The 16,772-nt window shown below is 43.4% G+C and overlaps 1 protein-coding gene across 1 annotated transcript in view; it reads left to right on the forward strand.

Annotated features, from left to right (window-relative positions):
• The first annotated feature begins 3,679 nt into the window (after nucleotides 1-3,679).
• The window catches only part of Vir (VIR_N domain-containing protein), a 182,552-nt gene continuing 169,459 nt past the window's right edge, over nucleotides 3,680-16,772 (forward strand). The window contains exons 1-4 of the mRNA XM_077686406.1: nucleotides 3,680-3,992; nucleotides 8,768-8,880; nucleotides 10,368-10,454; nucleotides 13,533-13,578. Of these exons, the coding sequence (XP_077542532.1) occupies nucleotides 3,936-3,992; nucleotides 8,768-8,880; nucleotides 10,368-10,454; nucleotides 13,533-13,578 (303 nt within the window). The 5' untranslated portion in view covers nucleotides 3,680-3,935. The remainder of the gene's footprint in view (nucleotides 3,993-8,767; nucleotides 8,881-10,367; nucleotides 10,455-13,532; nucleotides 13,579-16,772) is intronic.

Consider the following 16,772-nt stretch of genomic DNA (forward strand, 5'->3'; position numbering starts at 1 on the left):
AAGCATCACAACTCGTCAAATACTATAACTACCTGGAGAACTGCCCCAGTGGGAATTAATAGGGTGATTGCACTGAACGAGATATTCCACAAAGCCACTATCCCTCGACCTTGGTTACGTGTTTTGCGTATTTTAGCAGTTCTTAACGCGTGTAATAACATCAGTTAATGGTGGGTTCATTGGTAACTTGATAATCACCCGACAAAACGTTGAGGAATTAGAGGAATGGAATTGAACTGCCCGGCAATTCCCGGAGTGGGAATGGGCGATGTTCTGGCATTCCGAGGAATTGAAAGGAATGGAATTTAGACAACTTGTAATTCCCCGGAATGGAATTGGAATGGAATGGGGATGCCCATTCCGCAACACTGGTGGGAATGCACTGTGTGTGAGAATGAAAAAAGCAATGTACCCTTTTGCGAGCATCCTGGACATAGAATTGTACAAGTCTAACTTAAAGCCAGATTTTTGCCATGTCACTCAGGTAGCAGCGGTGCTTCATTACCTGTTTGCAAACTTGTATTACCTTGCGCTCAGGCTCGCATGTAAAAAAAGCTTTGGGACGTCCTTGTGCTTTTACTTTTGATATTTCCGCGAATTATCCCTTAAGGTTCGTTTTGTTTGTTTTGTAACCGCGCGTGGCCGATTCCGGTTTTCTTATCTGGTGTTTCAACGGGAGGGCCCGTTTGCTCTTTTCGTCGTATGTCCCGTCAGGCAATATTGTTTGATATGGAAAGGGTGTCACCTTGTCGCTAACTTGATTTTTTTGTTTCTTCGACAATGTTGTCGATGCTATTTCAATGGATCTGAAATTAGTAACGTTCCGAGAGTAAAGCATGCATAACGCCCCGCAACTCATTTTATCGGCGTTCATCTGTGAACATCACACTGCGGACTGCTTCTTCGACGTTTGTGTTGCATTCTAGTCTTTTGTAGAGCAGAAGGTCGCTCTAATAAACTTCGTTCAGAAAAGCTTTGCGTCGTTCTTGGCTACGTGGCAATATTCTGTTTCCTCCGTGTGCTGCACATCGTAGCGCAAAAAAATTAATTTTTGCACGCTGGACCACGCTCTTTTGTCTCCCTTCGTTATATTGAAATTTTTTTGCGTGTAATAAAATCAGTTTTATTGTTCTTTTTTTGCTTCCTTTTTTTGCAAAGATTGCAAAGCGTGGAAGCGGAAAGACACGTGGTGCAACACATATGTCTTCGTGTTTTGATCCTTCGCGTTTCTGCACCGTTTTTAGATGTTCTCAAGTATGTACCCACTCATTGAAACGACAATACTATTGGGCTATCTCTTTTAGCGTTCTGTGCATTCCAGAGCAATCAACGGATTCATTAAGCGTAGTCTGAACGACGCATACTTGGTTTCTTTCAGTTTTTTTATTGTATTATCGATAGGCCCGCACTAGTCCGTGACTACGGAGCTACCGTATGTCTGGTATTTACAACTTTTGCTTTAAGAAAAGAAGCAATAGAGATTCCGTAAACACGACGGCGCAGCGCTTGTGCCAGAGGACGCAGAAGCCGTTGCCGTTCGCAGTCGAAGTCTACCGTAATTTACTTGATAAAATGAAACCCCATTGAAGGCAGGGGATATACACAATGACTGGACTATTCATCGCTAACTACTACGAAAAAAAGCACACTTAATCAGCGCGCAGACACCAAAAGCAGCGAGCGTTCGCACGTCAAGAGCTGGCCAATATGCCGCACGCGCGGTGGCTGGATGCCCTTCGTGCGGCAGTGGCGCCTGTAGTGGCGCCCGCGGCCCCTATATGAAACGAGCGCCGAAGTTTCATGACCAGTAAAGCATTGAAGGACTCTGCTATATGTTTGGTTGGATGCTTGTTTATTCCTCATCCACCACTACGAGCCTTTTTTGCAGCTAATATCAGAACGTTTTATTTGAAAGCCAACCGAACTGCGCACGTGACCCATTCTTCGAATAAATTTGTCGGTAAAGTTACCCAAGCCTGTCCAAGCCTACCCAAGCCTGTTACCCAAACGGCCTGCCTACATAATTCATGTTGCATTTTTATGAAGTAGCAAGGCGTTTTGTAAGTACATTCATAGGTTTAATTTGTGACCTGGCTCCAACATATTTATGCTGATCATCCACCTCGTCTTGAAATATTTATTATTAACCGCATACTAACGAGTCCTGCTGGATGCACAAAATAACTCAAATTTTTCGGGAGCACTATGATGGCTTTTGTTTTTACTAGTGGGAAGTATTCAACTACCTCTTTTCAAGCTACATTAAAGGGCCATGAAGACAAAATGCAATTTTAATTCATTCAAAAGATTGCCTCATTAGAATCATGCTGACACCACTTTGAACGCTAACTTCGCTCAAATAAGCTGTATAATTAGGAAAAAAGGGAATGGCCATGCGGCTGACTAGCTCATTTCTCGCAACAGAACCTATGATGTCATACCAGCGAGCTCTACGATTGGCGGAGGCCGGAAAAAACAAATTAGGCAGAACTTATAACCTTGCCGAACGAGGTATTTGCGCTTAAATTTAGGGCACATTCTTTTTATATCAGTAAGAATGGTGGGACACACAGTGGAAGTTACGAAAGCACACGTAAACATAGCAGTACCGATGCGTATTGCTGCAGGTACTGGGCGCACTATGCTTCGTTTACATGCACAGCACTGCAGGGCGGGGTTGTCTCAGACGACATGTGCACTGGCCGACTGACGCAAGCGACGGTGTGTTAACGTGACTATTTTTGTCCAGTGAGCACCATGTTTCACAAAACGATTACCGTATTTTCCAGTGTATAAGTCGCGGTTTTCTTCTGAAATTTTTGTTGGTGCGTCTTATGCACAGAATAAATTTGGCACGTGGCGGCCGTGCGTGGTCCGCGCTCGAAAAGGTGCCTGTGTGCTGCGTGATGTCAGCGCACGTTAAGAGACACAGCTCTATTGTCTAAATGAATGAATTATTTGCTAGAGAGTTGGAGGAAGAAGGCTTCAATGGTATTGCCTCAACGCCGTCTGTAAGTAGGTACATGCCATCTGTGTGTACCAATAAATCATTTTTTAAAAGTTAGTTCTGTCTAGACTTGCTTACCGGGGATACGTACTTTCGCCGCACTTTCTAACAAACTGATCCTCTATGAGTTTACCTGATTAACAAGTGCGTTTTAATTTGTACACCGGTGCGTCTGATACACCGGTGCGACTTATATACGTTTTCTTTTCGGAAAAACTGCCGTTTTGAGGGAGGAACGACTTATACAAACGTGCGACTTATAGAACGAAAAATACGGTATTTTCTCCTTGAACAAAAACAAGCCAGGTTTGAATACGGTTCCAAACAAACCAAAGGCGGAAAACGGCTTGCCGCGGTGTGGTGGCGCCATCTAGGTTGACTAACAATAAGCAAGTCTCCGCTCCACACCAAGTTTCGCTGAAAGACCTGTTCTTATGATGTCATTGCAAACGTCGTTCAAACACACGTTTTGGCGCGAGAATGAAAATTTTGGCTTAAATTGATTAATTTCGCAGTGAATAAAGCGGCAATAAAGCATTGTTTGCTTCCGGACAAGCGCTGAAATCTTTCGAATAAAACAAACTTGTATTTTGTCTTCACGGCTTTGCACTGATGCGAAAACTGCCTCGCTTGCGCCGTTCAAAATAGGTAGGCCGCTGGATGAGAGAGCACGCACAGCGTCTCAGGTGGCGTTTCTCCCTGTTCTGTGGTTTACTAGCTCATTTAACGATCCTGAAGAACCACAGGGCAAAACCCAGCAAATACCAACCGTCGTTGCCGTCGTCAAAGAACCACAGCGATGCATCCCTCTAGCGGTCGCCATGGACTCGAGTCAGCGAAGTTTACAAAATGGACGCTTTCGTGTTTTGATACATTTGGTGCGGTACTTTGAGTTGTTTGCCCCACCGGCTGGGAACATCTGCACATAATGGCCGATGCGTGCGAGCTTCTATTTTTTGACACTTTTTCGCACGAAAGCAATGAGGTAGGCATTGTATTCGTGCCATTCACATCCGAAACATTCGTCCCAAGTGTGCGCCTAGTTGCGACGTGCCAGTACTACGGTTACCGAAGCCATTGTTTCAGTAGTTTCTGCACCTTTCAAAGAATTTCTGTTGTTTAAGCAAGCTAGTTTTTGTGCCTGGAGCGTTTTTGTGTTTCCTGTGTGACCATTAATTGCCCTGAACTGCGGGTCTACGAGTGCATTGTTATCCTCGGTTAACTCGTTTGAGTGACATCGCGGCTTTGTGTGGTGTCGTAGCTGACGGTTTGGGACATGTATTCAAGCGTGCGCATTTATGACAAAAGAAAAAAAGACCGGTTCCACCAATCGCTAATTGGTGGATCGTATGGGAATGTTTTAACCGGGAACTTTACACGGCTACTGTTTATAAGTGTTACGAGAACAAGGCGAATGTTTTACTATTTTAGTGCTATAAAATAGCGAGTATTACTACTTGCTAATTGGCTTGATTGTTCGTACTAAGTAAATAGAACAACTGGCTACGCTACCTGTTGCGTTCCAGTTTTGACACCGGCGTGCCCGCATATTATTTCGTGCGATTGAAGGGATGTTTAATTATTTAATCCATTAGGCAAGGCGACTCAAGACCCTTTAAGAAAAAGTTGTAGTGAGACTGCAGACCAGACCATGCCGGGTGGTAGACCAGTCGTTCGCCCATTTCAGGGGGGATTGGCCTGAAGGATGGTGGCACTCGTCTATGAAATATTGGTGTTCTTAGAAGAGAAAGTGGGAAGGAAAAGTACCTAGAGGTTAATAATGACATAAAAATATACAAAACATCAGAAAAAAAAGAAACAGCTTTTGCCTAGCACTGCATGCGAGCTTACTAAAGGTGCTCATTGCATGGAACACATCCCTGTGGGCTCGGTAGACTCAAATAATTATTCAGAAGCAACTGACGTGTCCTTCCAGTAACTTTTATAGAATCGAATTGTTTCCCCTCAATTTTCTTTTCTCGTCAATCGACTCAGTTCTTTGACTCCTGCTGATTGCTGTCCTGTACCATTGTTTCCATTGATTGTCCATCTGTAGTCCAATTTTTTTGTAGTTTCAGTTAGAATGAGCTCCACGTTGGCTTGCTTTGAAATCCATCACGTGCACTTGTATGTTCCGTTTGGCACCTAACATCTATGACTGTTAGGGCAAATTTTTGGAACGCACCTTTAAATTCCAAGTTCCCGCTCCATAAGTGAACACTGAAAGTATGTGTTCACTGCATGCCTTTCTTTTCAGTAGCAGAGGTAAGCTACCCTTCATTGCTTGGGACCGCTTCACAAATGCACCCCACTCCATATTAATTTTTCGCCTGATTACTTTCTCCTTTTGGTTCCCACTAATTTTCCAAGATTATTCTTCTTGTATTTGTCTTCTATATTATTTCTTTATCGACTCTAAATAGCTGTTTTTAAGTTTAACTGTTTGTCATTCGTTTTGATTTCTCTTTATTTACCACCAAGCTTTCTCTGTACAGATTATTTTATGCAGGTCATCAACAAGATTGCTGACGACGATGTCAACAAATCTCAAGCTGCTTAATTATTCCCAACTGCTGTAACATTTCCTAACCTAGCTTCTATAAACACATCCTCAAGCTGGCTGTATCTGAGGGATCTTGTCTTGATTAATGCTTTTCCTAATAGACAACTTGTCCTTGACAAAGATTATGGTGCCCATGCCGCTAAGGGCCTGATGTCGTCTTGCTCTGTTTTTGCGAGGCATCAGTGACTAATTTCCAATGAGTTCAGTACTTTTTCGAAAGTCATAAAAGCTAAATGTGGAGGTCTGTTTTATACTGCAGATTTCTGAATTACTTGGCTGGTGACATGATTGTGACCAATCTTACAGTTGCCATTTCTAAACCCCCTCTGCTCTTGGTGGTAGTGTAGTGCTTCACTTATGTCACCCTCTATCCATTTCGGGAATGACGTATAAGTGGTAGACAATGGCTGTATGGGTCAGTCATCCCTGACATCCTCCTCCTTGTGGATCAAATGATCAGGCATTTTTTCTGGGCTGCTGGTACTTTCGTAGTCTGGCATTCGATCATAGGGCCAAGGGAAAGATTTGAGAGATGCGGAAATATAATAAGTGAATTAACTGAGAAAAATTAGAACTTTTTCAAGCACATGCTGGTTAATGCGAACTATTGACTTTTATCACAAAAGCAGCACAGTGCGCCAGCTGTGAGACCAGACCCATGTAGATTGCGGTGAAGCATAGAAGCATGGTGTTGAAGGGGGGGGGGGGGCAGAGTCGTTTTATGCGTGCAAGTGTCGGACACTGCATTTCAAATGAAGCTGGAGGTGCTATAGCCCAGAAGAATAAAAATAAATTTTCTGCACTAAATGCGATAGAATTGCTCCAATTTCACTAGGCCATAGGCAAGTTTGTTAGTGGTTTGTGGCCGAGGGCTGAAGAAAAACTGATGTCATTGGGCACACAAACCAGACAAAAAGAAGTTCATAAAATAGGTTAGGGGGGGCAAAGAGGTGCCAAGGGATCATGAAGTAGTGCCTGTTCGTGTGCTGGCTGTAGCTGGCGGGGAAGCTGTTCATTGCTGTGTAGAAAGATCCATCTTGGGTACTAATGATAATTTACTATCATTAAATATACTGAGTGTTACAGAAATACAGTTTTGTCAAAGAAGGAACCATTTTCGTTAAACTGCTCACATTTGCACTTTATTTTGCTTCATAATCGAATTTACTTGCCAGGAACTAATGACATAATGTTTAGCAGCACTGCTTATGTGGCTTACTCAGCACTGCTTATGTGGCTTACTTAAAAAAAAAGGAAAACAAATGTCCTCTTGGGGGGTCTTCTCAAGTTACTACAATATGATGTGTCACTGCTGGGGGTTCCTTTGCATGGCAGGTGTTTTTTCGCCAGCGATGAAGCACATAAGTGTGGTTGTCAAATGTGATGTCATTCGAGCCCCACCATTAAATTACATTTTCACACAAACGTTTAGTTTGAGTGAGACAGCTGTTTGGCCAAAGTAATTATTTTTGGTGAAATGATATTTCTGTATATCCACTGAATATTGATTAGTGTGTCAATGGGGTAAACAAGAAACAAGAACAGCTTGCACTGAAACATTGAGAGTAAGAACCAAGTGAGGACACAGCAAAATTGGGTATGACTGTAGCACCAACGCTGCTAGTTGCATCCTTTTTATTATTTAATAAAATGGAGAGAGAACAAACATCTTTAATTTCGATCTTGATGGAGCCAGTGATCTGACGCTTACATGAGAGAAAACCTGTGTGATCTTTGGCTGACTTGGGCAGAGTTTACCGTCAGGGGACTAGGATGGCTGATTGATTTGCAGGCGGATAAACCACACTGGGAGTTTAATATGGGCAGCCTTCATTGGTTTGGCGCTGTTCTACCCACGTTTTTATTGAATGCACCTGTGGGGAAAAAGTAAACAGGATGTGGGTGCACTGATAGGCACGAATTTCTCTGCCTTGTGCATTTAGGAGGCCCTAAGGGGAGTAATGGACCTTCTGTACACACAGCAGCTGCCATACTATCACATGTTGGTGCGATTTACTTTTTTGGGGGGAGGGGGAATTGGGTTAATGCCTGCACATATGACACCTGCACCAGTGCTGGTCTACAGTGACGTTCCACCATTGTACGCTTCATTAACTTGGTGTCAGCCCATTGCGTATAAATGCTCAACGTGGAAGTTTAGCTTTGTTCACCTATCTCAATTTTTTTTTTGTGCATTCATCAGCAGGGCCTGTCATGGCTGCCTTCAGTGCGAAAGCACTGCTAGCCTATCCTCTTCTGATTTTGCATGCATGAATTGAAGCCTCATTCATGAAGCTGCCCATGTTTTTCTGTTTTTAATTCTCGTGTGGAAAGGCTGATGCACAGCAGAGGGAGGGGGCAACGCAGGTTTGTGATGGCCCAATGTTGGGCTTAACTTCATGCTTTGAGGTCTAACATCGGCAACCGACGTTCCTTGGAAAAAGTACTCAACGTATGTCAAGCTGTGGGGGCCGGTTCAATTGCAAGACGTCAAAGCAAAACATTAGGACTAGGTAGCACATACCTGCAGTGGCGGATTGGCCAACACTTTATGAGCAGAAATGTATGCTGCTGCAGTGCATGTTGCAACAGATGGTGCTGCCCATGGTGCATGCTGGGGCATGAACCAAGCAATCATTGAATGAAACCAATCAACTACTTGGAGCACAAGGACTGGGAGAGTTGATCACGCAAAATCCAGGCCGTACTCTGAATCCTGTGTGCAGCGCACTCTTACGCCTACCAGAGTGCTCCATACCCACAGAATAGCACATACCCATGGCGGAGTATTGGACAGTGCTTTATGAGGAGGAAGCTATGCTGCTTTCACATGTATTACAGATTTGGGGCAGCCAAAGAAGCTGTAATTTTTTTTATTTGTATTGCACGGCAAAACCTAAAAAAAGTCATGTTTGTTTGGTGACTACTGAAATTTCATTCTTACATTACACATTTGAATAGATATTCAGCTCTAAATTGTTGCTTTTATAATATAGGTGTTCCTCCGTGTTCTTTATAAATCATAAACCATTGATTTTATTGTGCAATGTACCAATGCTGGGAAAAGGAATGAAAAGCTTAAATTTCTTGTGTCCAGCATACCCGGTGTAATTTGGCACCATAGAAAGGGTAACTTGCAACTTTTTTTTTTCTCCACGTTTGCACAATCATCACTTGTCGCTTCTTCATCCCTGCAGGACACCAATTTGGACTTGGTTCAGTTCCCAAAGCCTGTCTACATTCACGAAATTCGGATTATTCCATTAGGAACAAGGGTGCAGGCAGACTTTCCCGGTGGTCATCGGCTTGGGTGAGTTCTCAAATACAGCCAGCTTCATAGCCATAGCTATAGCCATCAGTGTTCGAAATTGATGCACGTCAAAAATGTTTTGTATGCAACTAGTGGAGTCTCGGAATAGAGTAGCTAGCATTGAAGATGGGTGAGTGAGAGAAACTAAGTGGGAGCTGTTACACGTTGCTGATGTCAACTAGCTGTTTAGAGCAGTGTGTGCCTAACTTCTTGAAGGTGGGCAGGGAAATGGGCCCGCAAGCGCAGAGCAGAAATCTGCAAGTCTGCGCGAGCAAGAGAGCAAGGGTTGGCCGAGAAACCCAAGTTGCGTCTTGGAATAAATGTTGATGTGGGCCAAGTAAATTTGCCAGCATGCACGCAGCGGCACTGGTGCATCTGCCAAATCTGATAATAGAATGCAACTTGCCCATTACCTGGTAATCATTGTACAGGTTGTTACGATGATAATTGGAACACTTCGAAATTTTTTCCGGAGCGAACCGCTGCTCAGTTCACACTCAAACTTTGCATGAAGGTCACATTTTGGGGTCTATTTTGTTTGACACTGGGAACAACTACGGTGCTTATCCGTTTATTCTGCAAATAAACAAAACGATTTTCGCCTATGGGAAAATGGTGGCCGATTTGAACGTGTGAGCTGCTGCAAGCTGATCTTGGGACGACGGCACCACCTCGGGTATGCAGAGTGAAACAGACAATGGGGATCCATGGTAGGAAAGAGTCAAATGGGGCAGCAGACGATCAGAAAATCTCTTTCGTCCCTAGTTTACGATGATCACAAATAGTTGCTTAACAGCTGATACCAATCATAATAAATATTCCCACGGTTCATCGTTGCCAAGAAACGTTGGATTTGTTTCCTCACATGCTTTCACATTTTCTGATCGTCTGCTACCTCATTTGGCTGCTTGCTACCGTGAAAGGAGCCAAATGAAGTAGCAGATTGTCAGAAAACCTGCTTTCACATTTTCTTATCGTTTGCTACCCCATTTCGCTCCTTCCTGCCGTGGAAGGGGCGTGAATCCCCATCGTCCGTTTCGCTCTGCATACCCCAGGTGGCGCCGTCGTTCCAAGGTCAGCTTGCAGCAGCTCGCACGTCCAAATCGGCCGCCATTTTCCCATAGACAAAAATCGTTTTTATTATTTTCAGAATAAACAGATAAGCACCGTTGTTGTTCCCAGTGTCAAACAAAATAAACCCCAAAATGCTACCTTTGTGTGAAGTTTGAGTGTGAATCGAGCAGCGGTTTGCTCAGGAAAAAATTTTAAAGCGTTCCAATTATCGTCCCAACACCCTGTATGCACAAGAATGGTAACGATTCCCTCCTGTGCTCGGGTGGCAGCATTGCTGTCTTATACTTTGTGGGGCGGCATGATTTCGACTGTTTGTTTCTTGCCCCAGCAAAAGTGCCAAGACAGTCAGGGGTTCAGTAGTCAGCATTGTTGTTTCATAAATTAATTGTGTACATTTCTGTGCTTCCTTTCAGTGCCACCAACCCCTCAGAATTTCAAGTGGAGTTTTTTGTGAACGACCTAAGCAAGCGGAATGCCAGTACCTTTGAAAAATTGGGAAGGTATTGAAATGAGCTACTGCACGTTTCAACCTCTAGGTGGATGGTGCCCTTTTCAATTTGCTTTTTTTAGACGTCTATTCACACGTTCGTGAACTTAATTTGAATTGAATGGACGTTGGTATTTCCAGTTAAGGCCTGTACATGGAGCAAATAGGTTGGTCTGTGCATTTATGATCTGAAGGAACAGGGCTACGGACACGGCATAGAAAGAGAAACTTTCACAACCTATCCTTGGCACAGTTGTTTCAGATTGAGGCCAGTACCAGCGTGACACTTTCCCTTAAACAGCCTGTGGTCACTTTGTTTCAGTTTCGTAGCTGAAGCTGTTCTTTCTTGAAGAATTTCATATGTGAAATATTTTATGCTGCAATTCGGATGTACAACTGTACAAAAATGAAATCACTGCTTACTGAACACAGCAAATTAGCTTGCATGGGCGGCAGTTGTTGTAACCAGACTTTCGAAGTTTTAATAGTTTTACATGCCACCTTGTAGAGGGAGTGTGAGGTGTTTCACAAGCCATCATTTACGAGCTAGCTGTTCTTTAAACATAACAATTGTTAGTTTTTATCACGACAAGTTAACCCACAGACCTAACATCCTTCAATGCCTGGTCTCGAGGTACTTCAAATTTTACGCATGAAGTGTAGCAGTTATGCTATTGAAATTCTCATAAATCGTGTTGGTTTCAATTGCTTATGTAATGCTGTTAAAAGTTGTGTGCATATCCTGAATACCAGTCAGCAGAGTACATGCTCAAATAAATAAAAAAGAATAAAAGTATTGGCAACATTATAAGCTAATAGGCATGATTACCTGGGCCTTTTAAAGGGACACTGAAGTGATTTGTAAACATTGCGGTATTACTAGCGCAAATTGTAGTCCATAGTCCATAGGCCATGTTTCGACCACTCTGAGTGCGTTTACGCGCATTTATTTAGTAGAAAAATCAATTAAAAAATGCTGTCCTCCTCTCTGCATCCTCGCCCATTTTCTGTGGCGTTTTTGTGTGACGTCAGGAGGAGATGACTTGGCTTGACTGCGCTACTGCACGGCTCGCCGACCTTCCGACAGAGTCAGTCGCCCCAGTGTTTAGTCTGCCGGCCGCCGACAGGTTGTCGCAATTCGTTCGCTCAGTTGAAACTATGCCACGACACATTTGTGAATGGAAGAATGTGCCTTTCCTTACTTAGTTTGTACACTGTATCAAGCTGCAAGTCCAGGTCGCTCCACACAAGCGCTGCACAAGCGCACATGCGACGCTTCGCTGACTGGTACGCTAGTAGGAAAATCTAAGGCCACTTGAAGGCGGGAGAAGTCAGCGAAGTCATTATAGGTACTAAGGAAATAAAATCACCTGACACTTTTACCGATAGTGTAAAACTAGGGAGCAGGAAGCACTTTTTTGCGCTGGGTGAACAAGCACAGTGGTCAGCAGCATGACTACACATGGGCGAACGCTTTTCTGTCTAAGAAATGGAATTGCTAGACGTGAGATATTGTGGAAATTTGGGGGACACTTACTGCACGAGCGCTATACAACAAATAGTCACCTAAGCTAAAACTAACTAAAAGTGTAAACTGGGTATACATTATATACCTCATATTTCCGAAGGCGGCAGCGCTGGTCCGTGGCCGAGGGGTCTGGAGCGCTATGCTTGTTATTTTGCAAGTTGCAAGTTCGAATCCCCGGGGATACTTTTTTTTTTTTTGTAAGTGGATTTTTTTTCGTTTTCGGCTGATGTTTTCTATACTGAGTTACCATTTTTGGTCCGTAATGTTCACTGCTCCACGAACAAGTTCGCAGAACGCGTGCAGACTGACACTGACGTGCTGGTGAGTTCTCGTTGGCGTGCTGTTGCCATAAGCACCGACTGCTTGCGGGCAGTGGGCACAGGCCAGAATCAGCAGACCCTTGGCCTGGTGCGAACACGAATTTTGCGATACAGGCATGAGTGAGGCAAGCTCGAAATATGGGGGAAAAGCGCATGGCATTTGAGCGTCTGCGTGGACGCGGAGGGCGTTCATCCACGCCTCGGCTAGTGATTGCTACGATTTCAAGCCGTCCTGGGAGGCTTATCTTAGGCATTTTACAGTCGACAACATGACAGAAGCGCAGTATGGCCATTATTGAGATATCGAGAATGCCCATCCAACGGTAACGTCGGATGTCAAGCATGTTGTTTTACTGAACTGAAACCGAAACTTGTTTGAATGCTAATCTTGGACATCGTCCAATCATGGTGCATCTCCTCCTGACGTCAGAGCCTTTAGTTGGTGCGGCTGCCGCAGACCGCACATGGTAGTTTTTGTTCTTTCGGGCTTTATAAAGTATTTACCGAATTATCGAGCGGATAAACGATGAAAAGTGTGTTAATTTGAGCCAGTCTACACAGTGCAAGCGAAAATGGGAGCTTGACAAATTCCCTTCAGTGTCCCTTTAAATTCTGGGGTGGCCTAGTATTCTTGTCATAAGTTCTCCAATGCCTACTGTCACCTACTCTGTGGAAGGGGTACATCACTTGCCATAGATTGAGCCATGTGGTGGCTCAGACAACTTTCGGTGTAGCTGTAAATTATGTTGCCCACATAGCATTGTTTGTTGGGATATCACCTCTAACCATTAGGGCACAGAATCTGGTCAGTTTGTTCTGGCTGAGGTTGTACTTGTGAACATGACTGCTAGCTGTGTGACCCTTATCTTCAGTTCAGTGCAGCAGCATTTTGGTCTAGATTGGCCTAGATAGCAAGGTATTGTTGAGAAGGAGAGGGCTTTCTCTCACCAAAGGGTACCTACAGTGCCTCAACTCATTTGCAAAGGGTCATGATATTGCATTTTTGTAGTGTGGCTTAGAGAAAAGTATCGGCTTATCTTTTGTGGAGCCTATACTTCTGTGTTGCCATGTAGCAGCAGTAAGTTGTTTTTTAACCAACCTAGAGGAATATTTGTGGCTATAACAGCCGCTTAAGGTTCACAGTTCAGTAAGTGGGATTAGTTAGCTTTGTGTTTTCCAAATTGACTTTTTACAAGTATTTTTGAGCATGCCATAATAGTTTGGTTTTGTGTATTATTTTCAGTTTTGATTACAAGCAGAACGCTGAAATTCAGTTCATGACAAAGAAGGTACGTACCTTTTTAAGTTGCAATAATAGACAGTTATAAGATATGTTGTGCTTTGTGGGGCTAATTGCATAGAAAATGCCGTTCTTTCCCTTTGTGCCTTGAAAATGTTTTCATATGGATTAAGGATTACTAACCCAGGGTGTGCACAGGTCTTTGGGAAACATTTAAAACCCTTAGAAATGTCATTTTAAAGGCCTTGAAAGTCCTTGAATGTTTTAGAGGCCCTTGTAAACCCTTGATTGTTTCACGGCCATAATCAGTGGCCCTGTCTTCACAAGAATCCATGTGTTTGTCATTGATTTTAAATTTTAACTAAGGTGAAAAATGTTACAATCAAGTTTCAGTGCACTATGCAAAAATTACAACACATTCAGTGGATTTTCTTGAAGCATGAGGCAGCATAGGGAGCAGAACTTCTCAGTTCAATCCATGAAGTGATACAATCCAATTGAATCCAGGTCCTGCTGTCTAGCATCGCACACAATAAAATTGAAGCTGTACATTGTGTACACATACTAGCATTGCAAAACTGCAAATATAAAATGCCTAACTGTAAAAACTTACAAAAAAAAAAGTTAGCCCTAGTGGGTTTCGTACCACTGGGGAAAGCAGCTCCTCGAACTTGTGAAACATAGGTTGGCCGCACATGCATGGCAGAGAACATTGGTGTCCTGCTCCACTCTTTTTCTTTTTTTGTTAGTTGCACAATTTTCAGTTTTGATACTTTTGCGTTTTCTGGGGCTTATGTTGAACAGGGGTATCAGGATCCCGGCTAGTTTTATGCACTTTCACTTTCCACACCGAAATCCAATAAATAAAAGTTATCCTCGGAGTCAGTGCTGCAAATATCATCCAAAAATCGCGTGTAGGCTTGTCCAAATCGCTAGAAATGAGGTGTTTCCATGGCGCGGTTGCGCGCGATGTCGACACCGTCGCTGTATCTTCATAGCGCCCGTCATAAATTTCCGGCGGCGTTTAAAAAAAAATCGACGGCACGGGAGAAAACAAAAGAAAATAGGCTGTAAGTGTCTCTACTACTCAGTAGATAGAGCCAGCTCTCAAAGTGCACTTGGAAAGCGCCAAATTCAAATGGGAAACTGTCGAAACTACTATCCGTTTTAATATGTGTGGGCAGGAAAGTGTTAAATTTATGGTGGCTCTGGTTTTTTGCTGCGTGGTTATACATGCTGAACGACACAATGCTGCCACCACTTAGAGTTTGGTAAATTTACCTTAGTCACCCCATAGCTCTTTCGTTATCTCGGGAAATTGACCGATTTTTAAGGGTCTAAGAAAATATCTTTTCTGCACTAAACATATTGGTTGGGCACATATTGCACTGACATAAAATGCAGATGGTTCTGTGCCCTTTCCATCAACACCAGTTTTAATAATGTTTTCATAAATAATGATTGCAGAATAAATTATGAAATTCAGAATTTTTGCCCAGGCATCGAAGAAAATAAAAAAAAAAGAAGTTGTGTATAACGAACCACCAGTAGTAGAAAAAATTTGGAATACACATTTTGTAGGTAAACATTTCAAAAACCCAACGTAGAAAAAAAAATTTTGAGTTGCACGGAACAATTTGTCAGATGTAAAATAAAATGTTAGCACACGTGGTGCCCAAGCCTTGTGGTGAAGCCCAATTTCTATTTCAAATTTTGCATTTTGGATGGTTCTCTGGAAGATATTTGGTGGTTTTACATCATTAAAGACACCAATTAGTCCCCACGTGATGTAAAAACACCTTGTCAATGATTATGACCAACACAAGATTCAAGGGAAGCAAGCGATGCGAAGAATCCACTTGCAGTTGAAAGCCTAACTCGGATGTGAATGCTTGTTTCCGTTATCGTCACTTATCGTCAGAACTTTTATTTGCGGTTTATTATCATCTTCTGACTCGCTATGGTAGCCCTGCGTGCAGGAATAAGGTGCTATGCCTCAGAATCGTGCCCAGCAAGCTTTTACCAAGTAGCTGTCGCGCTATGAAGAGAGTTCAGCATTACGAGCCTCCTACATTGCAGCGCCACCTAACAATTTCGAAAAGAAACAATATCAAGCCCGTTGGAGACTTTGTCAGAATAGGCAGTTCTACTAAGAACCGACACTAGACCTCCAGAAATACCCCCGTATGGAAACGAAACTGGCCACCGAACAGCTGGCGGTGTTCAAGGCCGATTGGAAGCGTTCTCCTCGTCTGAACTGATATCTGACGACTTCGTGTTATCTTTCGACTTTCATCTGAAGCTGTTATCGCAGAAGTAAGGCGCGGGTGAAGTGGTAGCACGAGCGGCGTGCTTGTTTCGAGGAACAGCAGCAGGCGACAGAGGCACCATGGCAAATCAGCTTGCAGTTACCCAGGGTAACTGCGAAGGTAATAGTGCCAAACATGAATTTCGCAATGAAAAAACGGGACCGAAACTGCTGGAAACTGTCTGAAAAGGCCAGGCACACTTACTAGACATGCGGGGGAGAGTCAGAAATAAGCTTTGGCAGAATAAAGCTACCCTTTTTCCGAGCCAAAGATCACTAGTGAATAGCTGGGGTCATTTTCAGATAATTATCACCTCTCAACGCTGTTGGATTACAAAGCTGACAACATAATTTGGTATTTGACTTGCCAGGAGACTTGATAAAAAAAATTATGGTAATGCAGCCTAACATGAGCGGCATGCTTTTTTGTCGAGTGTAGCAGCCACGCCCCCTTTCTCAAAAACACACGCACCTCAGCTCGTAAAAAAGGCCGTCAAAAATCGCAATGTTGCCGGAGCAGGAAAATTTAAACCGATTCTAGAAGTGCAGTGCAGAAACGAACTCGTACAGAAATGAAACTGGCCTCTGAGCAGCTGGTGGTTGAAAGCGCTCTCCTCGTTTGAACTGATATCCGACTGTTTGGTGTTATCTTTAAACTTTCAGCTGGAGCTGTTGTCACAGAAGTGAGGTGTGGGTGAAGTGAAATCACGAGCGGCGTGCTTTTTTTGAGGAACAGTAGCGGGCGACGGAGGGGCCATGGCAAATTGGCTTGAAGTTGGGTAACAGCGTAGTAGCTTCAAATAGGAATTTCACAGTGCAAGAAAGAAACCAAAACTGCTTCAAACTGGCTGAAAATGCCAGGTCCACTTGTTAGACATGCGGGGGGACCTTCAGAAATAAGCTTTAGCAGAATGAAGCTACCTTTTCTCTGAACC

Source organism: Haemaphysalis longicornis, unplaced genomic scaffold (assembly GCF_048455015.1).
Source record: "Haemaphysalis longicornis isolate Haplotype H1 unplaced genomic scaffold, Haemaphysalis longicornis Haplotype H1 scaffold_1, whole genome shotgun sequence".
Lineage (NCBI taxonomy): Eukaryota > Metazoa > Arthropoda > Arachnida > Ixodida > Ixodidae > Haemaphysalis > Haemaphysalis longicornis.